The sequence below is a fragment of the Cucumis sativus genome, chromosome 7 (genome assembly GCF_000004075.3).
Source record: "Cucumis sativus cultivar 9930 chromosome 7, Cucumber_9930_V3, whole genome shotgun sequence".
Taxonomy (NCBI): domain Eukaryota; kingdom Viridiplantae; phylum Streptophyta; class Magnoliopsida; order Cucurbitales; family Cucurbitaceae; genus Cucumis; species Cucumis sativus.
Genome location: NC_026661.2, coordinates 2949932 through 2967317, shown reverse-complemented (window position 1 = coordinate 2967317; position 17386 = coordinate 2949932). Strand labels below are relative to the sequence as shown.

The following is a 17386-nucleotide window of genomic DNA, read 5'->3' as shown; positions in this document are numbered from 1 at the left end:
ATTTTGGTAATTTAGAAGGTATTGAATAAAAAAATATAATATGTAATCTTGAAGGAAGTGAGATATCGAACACAAAATAAATAAACATAAATAATTGGATTGGAGGTGTCGAGAAATTGGTTAGAAAACCAAAAGAAGTGTGTTGGAATTTCAATAGTGCAGAAAATAAAAATCATCAAATTCCAACACATTACATAATGTTTTTAGGCATAGGAGAGATTTACGGTTGAATGTTTGTCTTCTCATTTGGTGATTTGTGCTTATCTCTCTTAAACAATTTCACATTTCCAAAAAGAATATATATTTTCTTCTTTTATTATTATTATTTCTTAATACCCCATTTGCATTAGATTAATACCAAATGAACTTAATTAATTTTAAAAACAAGGATGTATTATGCCTCTAGTGCTTGTGGAGGAGAGCCAGAAAGAGGCAAAGGAAGTCGCCAACTCGATTTAAGTGTTTTATAACTTAAGCAAAGTGTTGGTTTTCATTATTTTTTCCCTTTCTTTTGAATAGAGCTCACATTTGCATGGTTAATGAGATGAAAACAATTCTGACAAATTATAATTAATTAGATTTCTTAACTGGGGTTATTAATGTTAATATGAATTGAAGTTGAATCTCTTGACGAACCAAAATTCGAATCAAATGCTTGACGACTTATTCTACAATCATAAACAAGAAGGTACATCGATGTAAATAATTTAGGCTCCTCTTGAGTCTTGAGTGGAAGTTTTATAAAAAGATTCAATGCTGATATTATTTGCACATGAACTGAACACTAGCTAATCCACAGTGATTCCATGTACTGAATACAAGATGAAGAGAAAGTAGAACAACGAAGAGAGGTATTTAATATCAAAGCTTATCAATGCAAAGCCTAGGATTCAATTGTCTTGTATTTTACATATTTCATCCAACAAAATCAAAATATACAAACAGGAGAAAACTGAGAGGAGATGGAAGAAAAAAAATTGCTTCAAATTGAAGAGATGTTACATGAGAAGGACGCTTAAGCCCACCATGGATTCTCGCCAGTTCTGAAATCAGTTTCAACCCACGGTACGAACACTACCTTTCCCTCGTCTACATCAGCATGAACCAATGCAAGAGACTGTTCCAACAAAGAAAATTTTAACTCTATTTAATTAATACGAATCATCACATAATCTTACAAGTCAGTAGATGCAGCTTGTCCCAACAGCATGAAAAATGTTTTGAAAAGTATTACCAGAGGTGCAGGTCCTCTAACAACCCTGCCTTGATCGTTGTATTGGGATCCATGGCAAGGGCAGATGAATTTGTTCTCAGCTGCATTCCATGGCACGACACATCCGAGGTGAGTGCAAACTGCATTGATTCCAAATGTTGCAAGCGTTTTATCCTTCTCGACTACAAGGTAGGTAGGATCTCCCTGAAATCCATCACCATCAGTTTGCCTTTAGATGCACACTACTATTCGAATTAAGACTAAGGAACTCAATATACAAGCACCACATTTCCATTATATGATATCAGATGTTTATTTTCCAATCTAGTTTCGTAATTTGAATACTCGGATTACATTCTTTTAAATATGCATGCTCGATTTTTCTCTTTTATGAATATGCTAATCTCATTGGGAGATGATTAATAATCATATTACCACTTTGATGTTAAATAAACATGTGAAACAGAGAAACATAAGGTCTTTGAGAAGCAACAAGGGTTGTGGTTGCTAGAATTTATAACATTAATTAAGAAAAGTGAAAGAGTTAGAGTACCTTCAAGCCTTGTGTGAGGGTTCGGTCTCCAGGTCCATGTGCCTTCAGCCATTCATCTGCAAAAACATCATTTCCAAAAGCATCCTTGGCAACAATCCCACCACCAGCACCTCCAGTACTGTAATTGTATACAGAAAAAGTTCAAAAGGTTACCAGATGAACAATCAGAATGCAGCTAATACAGAATCTCAGTTCTTGAAATGAAAATCCACTTAAGTAAATTAAACACTAAGGCGCAAATCATAAGAAATACCCCAGAATTTTGCCCTTGTTTTAAAAGTGCTCTATATCCATTCCATAAAATTAAAAACACACACACACATATATAAAAAAAACCCTCTTTCAAAAGTTGCAATACCATACTTGGGTCTTGACCTTGCATAAACAATTCAAAATTACCCATGAAGCAGATATCATTCAGAATTTGGGAAGAAGATTGAGACCCAGAAAGGTGTGGTAATCCAAATTTCTGTTCTAGGTCGCTGCCACACCACACCGTTTCAGGTTCCAATTTCCACATGATATTCTAAATATTTTATTCCAATGGTATAAGGTTTATGAAAGGTCAAAGGTAACCTTGGAACTCTTGAAGTTGAAAGGTATGTGGTTTTTAAATATATATAAATAAATACAATTCTTCCGAAAGTTGTAATACCACCGTTAACCTTTCGTATACATTTTTAAATTACTCTAGAGTAGGAAACATGACAGAAATTGGGACCAAAAATTGTATGGCAATCAACATTTCTGTTTTAGTCCACCACAACATTCAAAGTCCCAACTTTTGTCCGATTTCCACTCCTCCAATGGTATAAGATTTAGGAAAAATCAATGGCAATCTTGCAACTTTTGAAAGGTATCAAGTTATTTAAAAAAAAAAAACAAAACAAAAGGCAAAGTTAGGACTCGGGAGTATTTCTTTAATATTTAACCAAAACTTATAGCTTTAAAAATGGTGACCAACATTGTTTTACAACAAGCGACAATCCACCTGATGAAAGAGAACATTACCCAACTTGAAAGATGCTTTAAGCTTGTCAAAGTTGAGGAATGAGTGTCAATACAACAATAATCAATGAAAGAATGAAGAAAATCAATTGACATGGAAAAAAAGGTGCACTTCTTCATTCATTCATCATAGAAATTTGACTATTATAAATACTAATCCAAGGCAACTCATCAACTAGATAGTCAAATATTCACTCTTAGATCACCAAACTCCATCAGAATTCCCATTATCGAAACAATTTTATCCTAATCAGAGATCTCAAAGTCATCCATAAAGGCTAATTGCTTTTAAAGAACTTCATGCTATGTTAATCCTTGATAATACAACAGGCTAATACGGAATCAGAGAGGAAAAAGAACACTTACCCAGGAGGGACGAAAAAATAGGTGTAAGGATACAACATAGTAGCAGTGGGAAGTCCAATGGCACCCAAAAGAAGCAAATTCATAGTCTTCCTTTTATCCATATCCGGGACTCGATCAGCTGGAATACTAGTAGCTTGACAAGAAATTTTAACCACCTTTCCCTTTGCCCCCATTTGAGTGTTTTTGGGTTTCCTCAAAAGGGCTTGAGATGGACAGAACAAAGCACTTCTGCTGGCACATAACTGAAAAACAATAACAACGGGCAAAAAAAAATTGAAGTTGGTTACAAGATGAGTGAAGTAAAGTGAAGAAATTAAAGATACCTGTGATGGGGTTGCAGAAGATAGAGTGGAAGACGCCATGGATGGATCAGAGCAAGGAGTGGAGGGGAAAATCTAAAATGTGGGTAATGGTTATATCAGTGGTTGGAGAGATTGTATTGAAAAGTTGCTAAATTTTGATGTCCACAAAAGGGAGAAGATAAGGCAATTAGCCACATCGGTTCCAAATGGCCACAAACTTCAGAGTTCACAATTCGCATGATTTTTTTTTTCCCTTTTCATTTCTGAAGAACAATAAAACGAAACTGGGCCACGATGTGTATTCCTCTCGGGACATAAATTTTGGCTAATTGGGCCATCTCCCAATTCATTTTCACAGATCCGCTCGAAAATGTAATACTTGTGAACAACAAAATACTATTATCCAAGATTTTGCAGTGATAGTAAAACTAATGTAAAATAAATGTGCATGCTTTGTTGATATATATATGGACCCTGTGGAAGTCAAATTGTGAAATTGATGGAACAAATTTCGTCGTCTAAATCCACCAGACTAGTGCTAGTCTTGTGACAAGATCGGGTTGAACACTGAGAGGAGCTGATTGCAATGATTTATTGCAAATAATAAAAAATAAATCAAAATTTAATTAAGCAAACAATCAATACGAGAAGGTCTACTTGGGTTGTCACATAATTTTCCTATTCCCATAATATTTCTTCATCCAATTCTCATCATCAAACTTAATGACCTATGAGAAACATGTTTGTTCCAGTTATATCCATTGCATTAAGATCTAGGACATATTAGGTGGAACAATTAACTTTTAAGCGCCTAGCTAATGGTTCGATTTATTTAATTTTAAATTGGCTAGATCAATAAAAATCTAATTTAATTACCAAACCAATCTAACTTATTCAGATAAACATAAATTTATGGACTAAAATTGGACCATTAAAAGTATAAAAATATAACAACAAATTCTCATTAGGTAACTAATTGATTTCTTTTTAAGTTGAGTCTACTAACACTCTCATCCATCTAACATTCTCAAAAATAGCAAAATATTAAAATTATTTATAAAATATAGCAAAATTCATCCTAACTCTCCAAAATTTATTTAATTTATTTTTACTATATTTTGTAAATTGTTTCATCTTTTTCTTATCCATAACAATTCCTCATTTATTTATTTGTCTACTTTTTACTATTTTAGAAAATTAAGCCAAAAATTGAAAACGCATCCTTTGGTAACTATTTAATTAATCTTAATTAACATTATAAAAAAATAATTGTAAATAAAAAAAACGGTTGAAAATACTTAAACAAAATATAACAAAATTTCAGATTTTATTGGACAACAAAAGTTCATTGTTTATGTTTGAAAATTGCCCCAATTTAGAAACTATTTTCACCTTTAAATTTCTTCTTTTGTCATCTACCCAAAATTTGTAAAACTAAAATGTAGATTTTAAAAAGACTTTTCTGTTTTTAAAATCGAGCAAAGAATTCAACGGTTGAATTTAATAAATCTCCAAATGATGATAAAAAAAATGAAGAGAAAATGTCTTTAAATTTGAAAATAAAAAAGAAAAACTAAATAGTTATTCAATATAGGGTAAAAAATCAGTTTCTGAAAACATGGTTTTGAAAAATTGTAACTTAACCAAGAAATTGAACTCTTTAGACTAAGTAATAGGCAGATTATGGTAAAACAAAAGGAGTGAAAAAGAGAATTTTATAAAACAAAAAATAAATGAAGGTTAAACCTTACCTAAAATTAATTATTTTTATAATACTAATCTCGTAAAACAATCCTTTAGAATTCAGAACAAAATGGAAGAAACCATGTTTGCAATTACTAATTAAAATAGACTAAAAGAGAGATGGAAAGTTAAAATATTTATATATAATTAATCTAATTCACTTATAGAAAAGTGAGTGATAAGCTTATGTGTGTTTAAAAGTTACAAAAGAAAAAAAAAAACTATATTAAAAAAGTAATGAAATTCACACAAAGATTCTAGAAATATCCAACTAAATTACATGGGATCATATAAACATAAACAGACTTAGAGAAGACTTGGAAATTAAATTAAAATGGAAAGTAGCAAAAAATTAAGAAATAAAGAAGAAAAATTTTCCTATTGTGTGTTTGGGTCAAACGTTCATACAATTAAAGTTATTATTTCGGAATTTAACCCTTTGAAAATGTTGATCAGTTAAAGAAAGCAAACTTTGGGAAAGTAAACTTTAAGCTCAATTAACTCCATATATAATAATGTAAAGTTTTTCTTTATAGACTTGAGAGTCCACACATATATAGTTGAATCAACTCATGGATGGTTCCATTAATAATTGATATATATATATATATGCTTTGTGACTAGGAGTAGGTTCATTTGATAAGGTACATTTGATATATATATATAGTCACATTAATTCTTCTTGGACAGAAAAACAAATTTGTCCATGGTATGTTGCAATTTTGACTTCCTCTCAACATTATTATTTTTTCATCTTACAACAGATTTTCCTAGATAATACTTTTCATTTTGTTTTTTCGTGAAAAGTGGTGAGAGTAGTAGTTGTGGTGATTGTTTGCTTGTTATCTTCTCAAATTATTGTAACCCAAGACTATACTAATTAACCAATTAAGAAATATCTTAACCTTTAATTATTAATTATTATGATGTATATATCTTTGTTATTTAGAGAAAAAAATATAATTATTATGTTGCATAAAAAATAGGCATTTTCAAATATAGCAAAATAAGTTAATTGTTATTGACAAATATGAATGATAGTAAATTAAGATAGATATGATGTGGATATGTACTAGTTTGGATAGGTATGTACGTAGGTGTATCAGGAACCACAAATAAAAAACATTGGAAAATATAGAATGATTAATGAAAAGGAAATATAATGTTAATAATAAGGAGAGATTTTAAAGTTTCAAAGATGCGATTACGATACAATGGAATGGGAAGGAAAGGGTTTAGGGTTGCAATCAGCAAAAACCACTTTACAACCTTATAATCTCTAATTTTAATTCATTTATTTTCTCTTATTTCATTATCTTCTCTCATAAATAATGGATTTCTGATTCAGCAACATAAATTATTTATAACTTTTATCCTCCCTTTTCCTTTTTTTTTTTTTTTTATTAAAAAAAATCCCATCATATCATCATAATAATCTAAATTATTCAAACAAAAAAACTATATTATTTAAATGTGATTCCATAAGAATCAATGCATCCCTTCTCTTCTCTCATTAATGATAATATTTAATTTTTGTTAAAAGAGATTTAGTGGCTCTAACCAAATAAATTAAACATCATTTCCAGCTTATACTTTGAAACATCATAATTGATGCTCTTAATTTTTTATGCTTTCTTTTTATAACACATGATACATGAGGACCAGAATAATTCTTCTCTCTCCATTCAATAACTTTTAGACATATATATATTCTCTTTAAAGAATCTTGCTTTGCCTTTTCTACATTTAATATTTATATATATGTTCTAATCATCTTCCTTTCCTTTCCTTACTCCATTAGGTTATGGAGCTACACTGCTATAGTTCTAATTTTTAATGAACAAAATATCATCTTCCTCCTTACATTTTGGGGAAGGTATTCTTTTTCAATTAAGCCCTATTTTTTCATACTTTATCATTACATTTTTGTTCTTACCTCAATTGGACATATGACTACTAGTAATCTCAATTATATTCTAACTCTCCAAAACACTTCATAACACAGTTATTTGATGTAACAGAGTTCTACCATTAATCACTTATATATATATATATTATATATATATATACACACACACACATACAATATTTTTTTGTTTTTCAAAAGAGATACAATTGGGATTGATAATTTTCAGGCAATTCTTTCATTGCTTGATCTAACAAGTAGTTTTCATCAAGTAACTCAAAATCATAAGTGTGATTGAAGCCTCCAGTAAAACCAAAGTTGATTGAGTTTTGATCACTTTCAGCTTCAAAATAATTTTCAGCTTCAAACAATGGATTAGCCCAAAAATCTCCATTGTTATGATGATCATATGGTTCTTCTTGAAACTTGAATAATGGTGTTGGAGGGCTATCTTGTGTGGATTCTTGATTCGAAGTCACTGTGGAAATTTCAGAGGACAAAGTCGAAAATGAAGAGCTTTCAAATATCTGATGAGATAATGGCAGTATTTCTTTGGTCAGAATGGTTTTGTCTTCTGATGTTATTGTAGTTTCTCTCTTTTGGATGGGTTTTTTATTACTGCAAATTTCCTCCTCCTCATGCTTCTTTGCATTCTTGTTGCTTTTCACCTTCTTTAAATGGGTATGCCAATAATTCTTTATTTCGTTATCGGTTCGTCCGGGTAATTTTGTAGCTATCATTGACCATCTGAAGAAAAAATTAATCATACATTATAAATATAACTAATATTACGATAAGAGATTTTTTCGCACATATTTTAACTATTTTAACTACACCAAACTATTGTATAGCATAACTATGACAAATCGGTTTAACCTAAAAAAAATATTTGAATAGATTAATTATTTGAACAAAATTAGCTAATACTCAAATGGAAGGATACTGATTAAACATACTAACCTTAATTCTAATCTAATCGCTCTTCTGAAAATGAAATGTATTTTCTTTTATTTATTGAAAAAGGATGATTCATTGATAGCATACAAGAAATGTATAAAGGAGTGATTAAATTAAAGGAAAGCTCTCTAGTTATCAGAAGTAACATTGGTAATGATATATCATAAGAGAGATGCATATATATATTGAAAACATGTGATATTAATGTTTGATGAAATTAATACTTAGAAAAAAAAATCATACTTGTTTCCATATTGTTGATGCAATTGTAGGATTAATTGTTCTTCTTCTTTGGAGTAATTGCCTCTTTTCACATCTGGACGAAGGTAATTGATCCAACGCAGTCGACAACTTTTACCACACCTCAACAAACCTAATCATGAAAAAAATCACAACCAAATCTCAGTATCTCAATAAAATACTTGTTTAATTAAATTAATTATACCATGTTCATCAAGAATATGTAATTAAGTTATATGCATAACTTGGTTTATTTTAAAGTAATTAGAAAAAGAAGACATCTTTTGGAAATGAGATTCTACAAAACAAACTTCATAGGAAAGAAGAAGATATGGATTGAACACTAAGGTGATATTCTCAATTATTAATTTCTCTATTAAAACCTAAACTATACTAAAACTAAAGGAGCCCTCTTTGATTCCAGCTGGGTTATTGTTTTTGTTTTTACTAACTTCAAAAAAAGAAGAATAAACCCTAAAATGAAACTATCTGATTCATCTATCTATAAAGGTTTTTATTGAAGCAGTCGAAAAAAACAAAGTTAAGTAAAAAGGGCTATTTTTTTTAAGTGGGTTATTTGGGGTTTTACTAAATAATTAATTTCAAAGAAAGAAGAAAATCAAAATTAAACTTAATTAATGGGGGATATCCAGTTCATCTCACAATAAGGTGTATATAATTAAAGAAATTAAAACTGAAATTAAGTAAAAGAGGGCCATTTTCTTTTTAAATGGATGTTTTGAATTTTACAAAAGAACTTGAGAGAAAAGAAGATCAAGATCAAATATGAACTCAAAAGGATCATAATACTTTGTAAGTTATGGTATAGTCCATCTCTCTACAAGGTTTTAGTAAAGCAATTGAAAACAAAACCAAGTATAAGGAGCCATATATTTTTTTCAAATGGGTCATTAGTTCTTTAATTTGTCAATTACATATTATACCCAAAAGGGATTTTGGAGGTTTATATGAATCAATCATCAATCAATTAATCAATGAATTAACTTAGTAACTTTAGCGAACGAATTACCAGCATATCTAGGAAGCTCTCGCCAATTGCAATGACCATATTCTTGAACATAAGCTCTGAGCTTTTCATCTTCTTCAGCACTCCATGCACCTTTTTTAATTCCATTTTCATCATAAAATGGAGCTCTAACCATATCTAGTAATTATGAACAGAAATTGGAACAGAAGTTTTTGAAGAAGAAGAAGAAGAAGAAGAGGAAGAAGAAGAAGAAGATGGTGAGAGTTGAAAACTTGAAGTCTGTGTCTGATGAAGAAAGACTTATAGTCCACTAAAGAATTTATATATATAAGTGAATAAAAAATTGTACATATTACTGCTGTTTCGAGAAGAAAGAAAGAAGGGACCCAAAGAGGGAGAAGATGCCATGAAAAATCCATCGTGTTTCATCAAAACATAATAAAAGGACAAAGTACGATCAAATTAAAGTTCACTGCCCAGAAACAACAACAACAAAAAAAGAAGCATCATTTGAATAGACAATCCAACCGAGAGGGGCATTTTCGACATTTTCTACTCTCTTTTTCTTTTTCTTTTTTTTTTCTTTTTTCTTTTGGGGATATATGTATAAAATAATTAGTCCATTTTACTTTTAATCATCCTTTCTTTACAAATCTATATTCTTTTCAATTTAACCTTGAATTATTCCAAGACTTCTCTAACTATGCCATTTTGTAAAAAGTTTTCCTGACATAGATGAATACATACTTTAATTAATTAACCACTAATTCACTAAATACAACGTCTACATGCCAATAGAACAACAAATACATCAAAAAAAAGTTTGAATCAAACATTCATTAAATTTAAATATGGCTTTTTCAACAACAAAATTATTTTTTAAAAAGTACATAAATTAACAACAAAGTAAAATTGATTTTTTCAGTACAATAGATTTGTGGCTTTTCTTTACTAATACACATGGGATGTGAATAGAGTTAGGTTCGTGCAATTTTGACATAAAATTAAATTACTTTTTATGAAAAATCTTGCTATCCTCGTTAAAATCATCACAAACATATTACTAAATTGAAAGGGGAAAACTCTATTTAATTTGAAAAAGTCATTGTGTTTCTTATAACATTGATTTTTATAAAATAGAAAGAAGGGAAAAACGACTCTAAAACAACTCAAAGTCTCTAAAAATTGTTTGCTAATAAGAATATAAAAAAGATGCGGCTAATAATACGTTGAAACACGTTTAATTTAGTGCGTTTGTACAGAATTAATCCACGTTTTCTTTTCTTAGCTAAGATTTTAATTAGTTGAAATGACATATATCCATATTCGTTCATTTTAATTATTTCGATTTTTTTTTCTTTTTTCTTTTATATGCTTTACATAGAAAATAAAGTATGAAAATTCTTGTGAAAGGATAACAATTAGTTTGAAAAATATTGTACTTAGGGAGGAAATAAATGCGCATTCAACATTGCTTAGACTTTTGATGAAGACAGAAGACAGAAAAGCAGACTTACACAGCTCACCCAAAGGGCCATGAGAAACTTAGGAAATTTCCCAAATCAAGAAAGAGATTCACCACCTGAGGGTGTCTGGGGCAACAGTGATCATCTAATCCGAATAATTTGGGTTTTTGGTAGATTATTTGAGTTAGAGTTATAATAGTATGTATTTGGTGAGTAGATTATTTTAGTTTGATAAGAAAATAGTAAACATAATAGTAATAAAAAAGTATTTATAGATACTCGATCTCAAACGACTCCGCTATATTTAAAGTAAGGCAAGTTATACTTTTTTACAATAATATATTTTACACTTTAATTCTAAATTCATTCAATTTTATTGATTGATATATTTGTATGTAACTAAAGCGTTGGACTCACTTACTAAACTAAATCTAACAAATTGGATGCATATATCTGACCATTAAACCCTTGATTAACGTAAAACCATTCTCAATTAAAGTTGTTAACTGCACTCATTAGGTACACTGTAGCTACCCTAATTACCTGCCTTCCATGTATTACTCATATATCTATATCACTTTAATTCAATGATCTCACCTAGATGTGAGACCCACACTCGTTCCCACACGCTTTCCATGTGCTTAGGCTTGAGCGTGTTCACTTTGGTTTTCACAATGAGCATGAGATTTGACTCCCTCTTACAATAATATCTTTACAAGCACCTTTTACTGTAATTGATCTTAGGCTCCTCTAAAGATATACAAAGAATCTCTCTTGTAGTTGTGTCTGTCGGCTCACCCTAAGACTAAAAATTCTCTTATCGACATCAATGGTTTAGACTCTTCCTAAACAAAAATAATTTTCAAAATGTTGCAATCAACAAATGAAGAACTTGCACAGCGAAACAATGAGCAACAAGCAAGAACATTAACAACAGATTCCAAATAGAAAAAACATTGGCAAAAAAGTCTTTTAATATTAAAATCAAATGTATAGACTTCACGAGTGAGAACTAAAAACAAATATAAAGTCAACTTTCGAAATCTCCAACACTACTAAGTATAACGAGTGATCCACAAAAAATATTTTTCTCTAGACATTGGACGTGGATGATAATGAAAGGTAAAAGTTTGTCTTGTAAATATCAATTTATTTAGCTTTTATTTCTAATTTTTTTAGGATTTTCAATTTGAAATATGATAGATAATATAGAAACTTTATTCACTCAACCATATATACCAAATACACATGAGATTGTTAATGTCACATAAGTTGGAAGTTCACGATAGTAATGTCAAAATATTAGCTTTATTTGATAAGTGTTTCAACCCCACCTATTTCGAAACTACTTTTTGTTAATTTTACTTTAATTAAGAAAGTACTCTTGATTATTATTGTTATTATAATTATTATTTCAACAAATGGAGTCCAACAACCAAATCTCTCAAGTGTAAGGCCATATGTCATCACTGATAATTGAGTTATATGCTCTTTTTTTTCAAAAATGATTCGGTAATCTCATTACTTTAAACCATTTATGTTCAAATTTCAACAATCTCACCCAATTAAAATTTATTAATTAAAAAAAAAACATAACTTTCAAAACTAGAACGTAGTATTTATCAAACTCCTTGATTACCTAAGTCGATAACGAAAGCTTTAGTGCTTTCTCCAGATTAGAACGTGAAGAAAAAAACTCTGAGACTAAATTGATGTTTCTTTTTCGATTTGAATTGACTTAACAAAAATAAAAAAAAATTGATAAAAAAAAAAGCCAATGATTATAACAAAATGAAGATAAAAAGTAAATTAAAAAGAAATGTTTTGCCTTTTATCTTCAATTTAATTTACCAAATATTTTAATTCGTTTTTTTTTTATTATTTGGTAAATTAAAAATATATTATGATATAACTATAATCATTAAATTGAAGATAAAAAGTATTTCATTTGAGAGAAAGATAAATTAAAATATAAAAAAAAATAGCACGATAAGAAATAAATAATAATATTTAAAAAACAATGGTTGATTTTTTTTTATGCAGTCCAGGATTTGGTGACGCAAATTGTCTTCGGTGGCAAACATGACGTTTACAGACTGACGTTATTAATCATCAGTAATATTTTTAAAAAATATTTTATTCTTTGTTAAAAAACTAAGTCTCCTCTTTAAAGTATATTTCCTTTTTTTTCTTTTCCTTCTTATATTCCAAAATAATAATTATAATAATACAGTAAGAATAGAGAGAACCCAAAGAAATAGGGAAAAGTTGTTTCTGTGTAAATGGATTGATTGATAGATCTTACTAAATAAAAAGAAATTGCGTTCATGAATGAATGGAATGTTGATATGTTTTTGAATTCTTGTGCTTAAAGAGTCAATGAAAGAAAAGTGGACTTAGTTTCCACTCAATTTCTTTCCAACTTCTCTCTTCCACTAATTGAGTATCATTCACATCTCTTCTTTCCTTTTTATCCAAATCACACCTTTGTGTTCATATCTATATATGTTAAGAAAGTTAACAATCTCTTCTCATTTATTACTGCTTTTTCTACATATATATATATATATTGTTTTCTATTTTAAACCAATCTTGTTGTAGTAATAGTTAAAGATATATATAAGTTAATATTTTTATTTTTATTTTTTTTAAAAAAAAGTTATTTTCAAGGTAAAAAGATGTGTAACGAAAATATGGTGTAAGTGTGGAATTACTGATGGCTAAAGGGGAATTTGATATTAAAATGCTAAAATAGAATCAATAAAGGTGGCCGTGAAAGGATACTTTTGAATCAAATGCTAAAATGATTATATTAAAAGAACCTTTGGTTTACTTTGGTCAAAAAGATTATTTTGGTGTGGGACACAGCAGGCCCTACCCATCTACTTGTAAAATTCACGCGGCTTTTCTTCATATTTTTCCTCTTTCTTTTCTTCTAATTTAAATTATATATTCCCATTTTGGTTCAATAATTATGTAATACTCTCATTTATATGTAAGGCTCGAGATTAGAAGAAAGACATGAATGAACCGATATCACATTTGAATGAGGGAGATCTTAAGAACATGAAAGTAATATTAAGAAAGACTTAAAAAAACTTAATCATAAGAACTTCAAATTCTATGTTGGGTGACTCTTGAAAAATTTACTAAGATGCATGTAAGTGAGACAAAGCATTGGTAGAAGCATATCAATGTCTGTCAATGTTTATTATTAATAAAATACAAAAGTTTTGTTATATGATGTACATAATTTGTCAAATTTGCTATTTTTTACAATTCCTCCTTCTATTATTTACACACACATTTGAAATAACTTTTTTTAATAATTTTAATGTTGTTTTCCTTTTTTTTAAAAAAAAATGGTTTTTAAATTAATATGTTTTTTTAATGGTAGAAAATAGTAATTTTGATAAAATATTTATAAGATATAGGAAAAGTTTAAAATTTTATCGAATATCTTAATTTCTATTACGGATATAATTTAAAAATATATTTAAAATTATTTAAAACAATGTCCATTTTTTAAAACAAATATATGTATACATATATATGTGTATGGCTCTTATCATCTAAAATCACAATCTCATTTTGATGTTAAAATGAGTAAATATATTGATTTCATTACTAATTGTTAGAAAGTGCTTAGGAAAGCAAACTAAAAGCAGAATCAAAACATATATTTGCAATCTTTTGGATTCTAATTGAATTTTGTCTAATCCTTGTGTTTTTCACATTTGTTGAGCGTTTGACATTTCTAGAAGAGTAAGTTGCTTTCAAATAATTAGCCATACACACCCAACAAATGTTTTTGAGATAAACCTAAAAACTATACCCTTCCACCAAACTCCAATTCTATATATTTTTCTTTTTTACTTTTACTTAATTAAATTATATTTAAACTAAAAAATAGGTGAAAATGTTAGAGAAAATAACAAAATACGAGAAACAAGAATAGTATTGTTTTTGTTCTAAGAAAGAACCGATAAAAAATGAGAAACACAAAGAAAAAAACGAGAAGGCTATCAAACGAACATAGTTAATCACACCTCCATTTTTTAATCTTCTTATCGTTTAATGAACTGATTAAGATTTCAATTGATTTTCGTTCGATGCATGTGATCCATACACTCGATCTCGATTTTAAATCTTGCACCTAGCTAACATAATTAATTAAATAACTATTTCTTAGATAGAAAAATTATGAAAAAATTATCATAAAATAACTGACCAAATGTTCAAGTTTCTTTATTTAAATGCATAAGAAACGGAAATCATAATAAATAGGAAAAAAAACTTACGTATTGATTAACATTCATGAACGAAATTACCAAATTATCATGATTATCTATAAATGGTTCATTGGCCAAAGGATACAAAATGAAGAACACAAAACAAAATAATCTAAAGCCAAAATATGAAAGCTATGAATACTATTTGTTTGATTTTGCTCTTTATTTTTGCATCAACATGTCGTGTGAAAACTTGTTTAGCAGCATATTCCAAGAAACATCAAGATCCAGGATCGTCTTGGAAAGTGACGATTATTAACTATCAAAAAAATGCAACTCTAGAGGTTCATTGCAAATCGAAAGACGACGATTTAGGTATTCGGTGTCTACCTCCCCATTTTTTTTTCCTTTTTTCTTTTAGTTCATTTGATTTTAACAAATATTACAACTTCGAGGTTAATTAACAGGAATAAACTGATTTGTCTTTAAAATTCTTAAACAGGTGTGCATCTCCTTGACTTCAAAGGCACATACGACTGGGGATTCAAGGAGAATTTATTTCGAACAACATTGTTTTGGTGCAACTTTCAAAGTAGCAAATACGGGCATGCTTCATTCGAGGTTTTTTGGCCTGAGAAGGGAAGTTGGCTTTCTGATCGATGCGACTATAGAAATTGTATTTGGGTTGCTGATGAAGAGGGTTTTTCCTTGTTTAATATTCTTCAACAAAATTACGAGTTCCAGCATCCATGGATATCTGGTAACTAAGTCATTACAGAAGATTACTACAGTAGGTGCATCTCAGCTCCAATCAAATAGTAAAAGGTAAATAAATTATTAAAACAACAAGAAAAATTGTTTGTTGGATCATAATTATTGAATGCACTACGTATATTCTCACACACATATATATATAGAAAGTCAGTACCTTTAAATTTAATTTTCTTTACTCCACACACACATGTAACATTTTTCTTTTCCGTTAGCTTTTTATCCCTAATTTAAGTACTAATACTAATACTCAATTAGTTAGAAAGATGGTGTGAAGCTTACTGACATTGTTCTCCTCTAACGATACCTACCGACTCTGCAAAACCGTTGAACTTGATAAAACATGCTAATCTAATATATAAAATACTTTACATGCAACACAACACATCAGAACCTAAATAACTTACAGACATACATGAAATGCAACCTTGTCTTAAACACTTTACTATTTCATTTTCAAATTAAAACAATTTACATTTCAAACACGTACTATAATAACCAAAACTAAAACAAACTATACTCTAAACACAAGTTATTATAATCCAACTATATAACGTAAGATGACGATAAACTCATTGTCTTAAACACCTCTTAAGTTTTTTCTTAGCCACTTAGCTAAATAATTTCAAATGAAAAATTAATGTGCATCTCATTAAACTTAATACTTCATACTTATTTGAGTGCATACTCGACTTAATTATCACAACAATATAAATACTTTCACGCATGTTAACTAAAATAATGGCAATTAAATCATATCTACTTTTAAGTTATATACTCCAAGACTTATTAGTTATTGTACCTAAAATGAAAGGCTTTAAAAATGAAATTGTTGGATTACCATAAAATAATTAAGATTCTTGTAATTCACTTATAATTAAACAAAATATTAATTTTTGGACTTAGTAAATTTGTGTGATATTAAAATAGTAGATCCAACTCATTTAGAAGCTGATGTGATCAATCCCCCATGAGAAAAAGTCACAAATGGAGTACTTAGATATGACATATATGTCCAATTCGTTTAGATCATACTCTTTGATTTAAGAGTTGGATTAAGATTATATTCAAAGTTAAATTTAATTAGCATGTGATATTCTCATCTCATCTTATTTTTCCCTTGCATCTTTTGGACATTGGGCCGCAACTTTCTAACCCAATACTAAACTATAATGTTATATCTATTAATGGATTAAACTCTAAGAATACTCATCTTGTTTTAGTAAGGAATTTCAGTTTAAATGTGTCAATTTTGTACATATCTCAAATCTCAGCATGGACTAATAATGATTTATAATAATGTAAAGTAAAATCAAATTTGCCCACAAGTACAAGTAAGTACATACAACAATAGATGTAATTATAATAATGTTCTAAATGAAAAAATTGTACCTCAAAACAACATATCTCAATAGTTTATATGTATATATATATATATATATATATATATATATATATATATATATATATATATATATATATATATATATATATATATATATATATTTGTTTATTATTAAAAAAAACGTGGTTAAAATTTGCCCAAATTTTGTCAAATTGTATTATTTTTGGATTTTGTTACATTATATGAAAAAAATTGATTATTTTTAGAAAAAAGTTAGGGTTATTTTCTAATATAAT

The 17386-nt window shown here is 28.7% G+C and overlaps 2 protein-coding genes across 2 annotated transcripts; both read right to left on the bottom strand.

The window, feature by feature from the left end:
* Window positions 1-1015: 1015 nt before the first annotated feature.
* LOC101221828 (cytochrome b6-f complex iron-sulfur subunit, chloroplastic-like) lies at window positions 1016-3502 on the bottom strand. Its single transcript, NM_001280775.1, has 5 exons — window positions 3464-3502; window positions 3141-3382; window positions 1767-1884; window positions 1235-1417; window positions 1016-1117 (listed from the first exon to the last, which is right to left on the bottom strand). Exons 1-5 carry the CDS (start codon window positions 3500-3502, stop codon window positions 1016-1018), a joined length of 684 nt encoding a protein of 227 aa, NP_001267704.1.
* Window positions 3503-7035: 3533 nt separating this feature from the next.
* Window positions 7036-9588, bottom strand: LOC101212775 (transcription factor MYB10-like). Its single transcript, XM_004136962.3, has 3 exons — window positions 9319-9588; window positions 8292-8421; window positions 7036-7838 (listed from the first exon to the last, which is right to left on the bottom strand). Exons 1-3 carry the CDS (start codon window positions 9449-9451, stop codon window positions 7286-7288), a joined length of 816 nt encoding a protein of 271 aa, XP_004137010.1. The 5' UTR covers window positions 9452-9588; the 3' UTR covers window positions 7036-7285.
* Between the last annotated feature and the right edge of the window lie 7798 nt (window positions 9589-17386).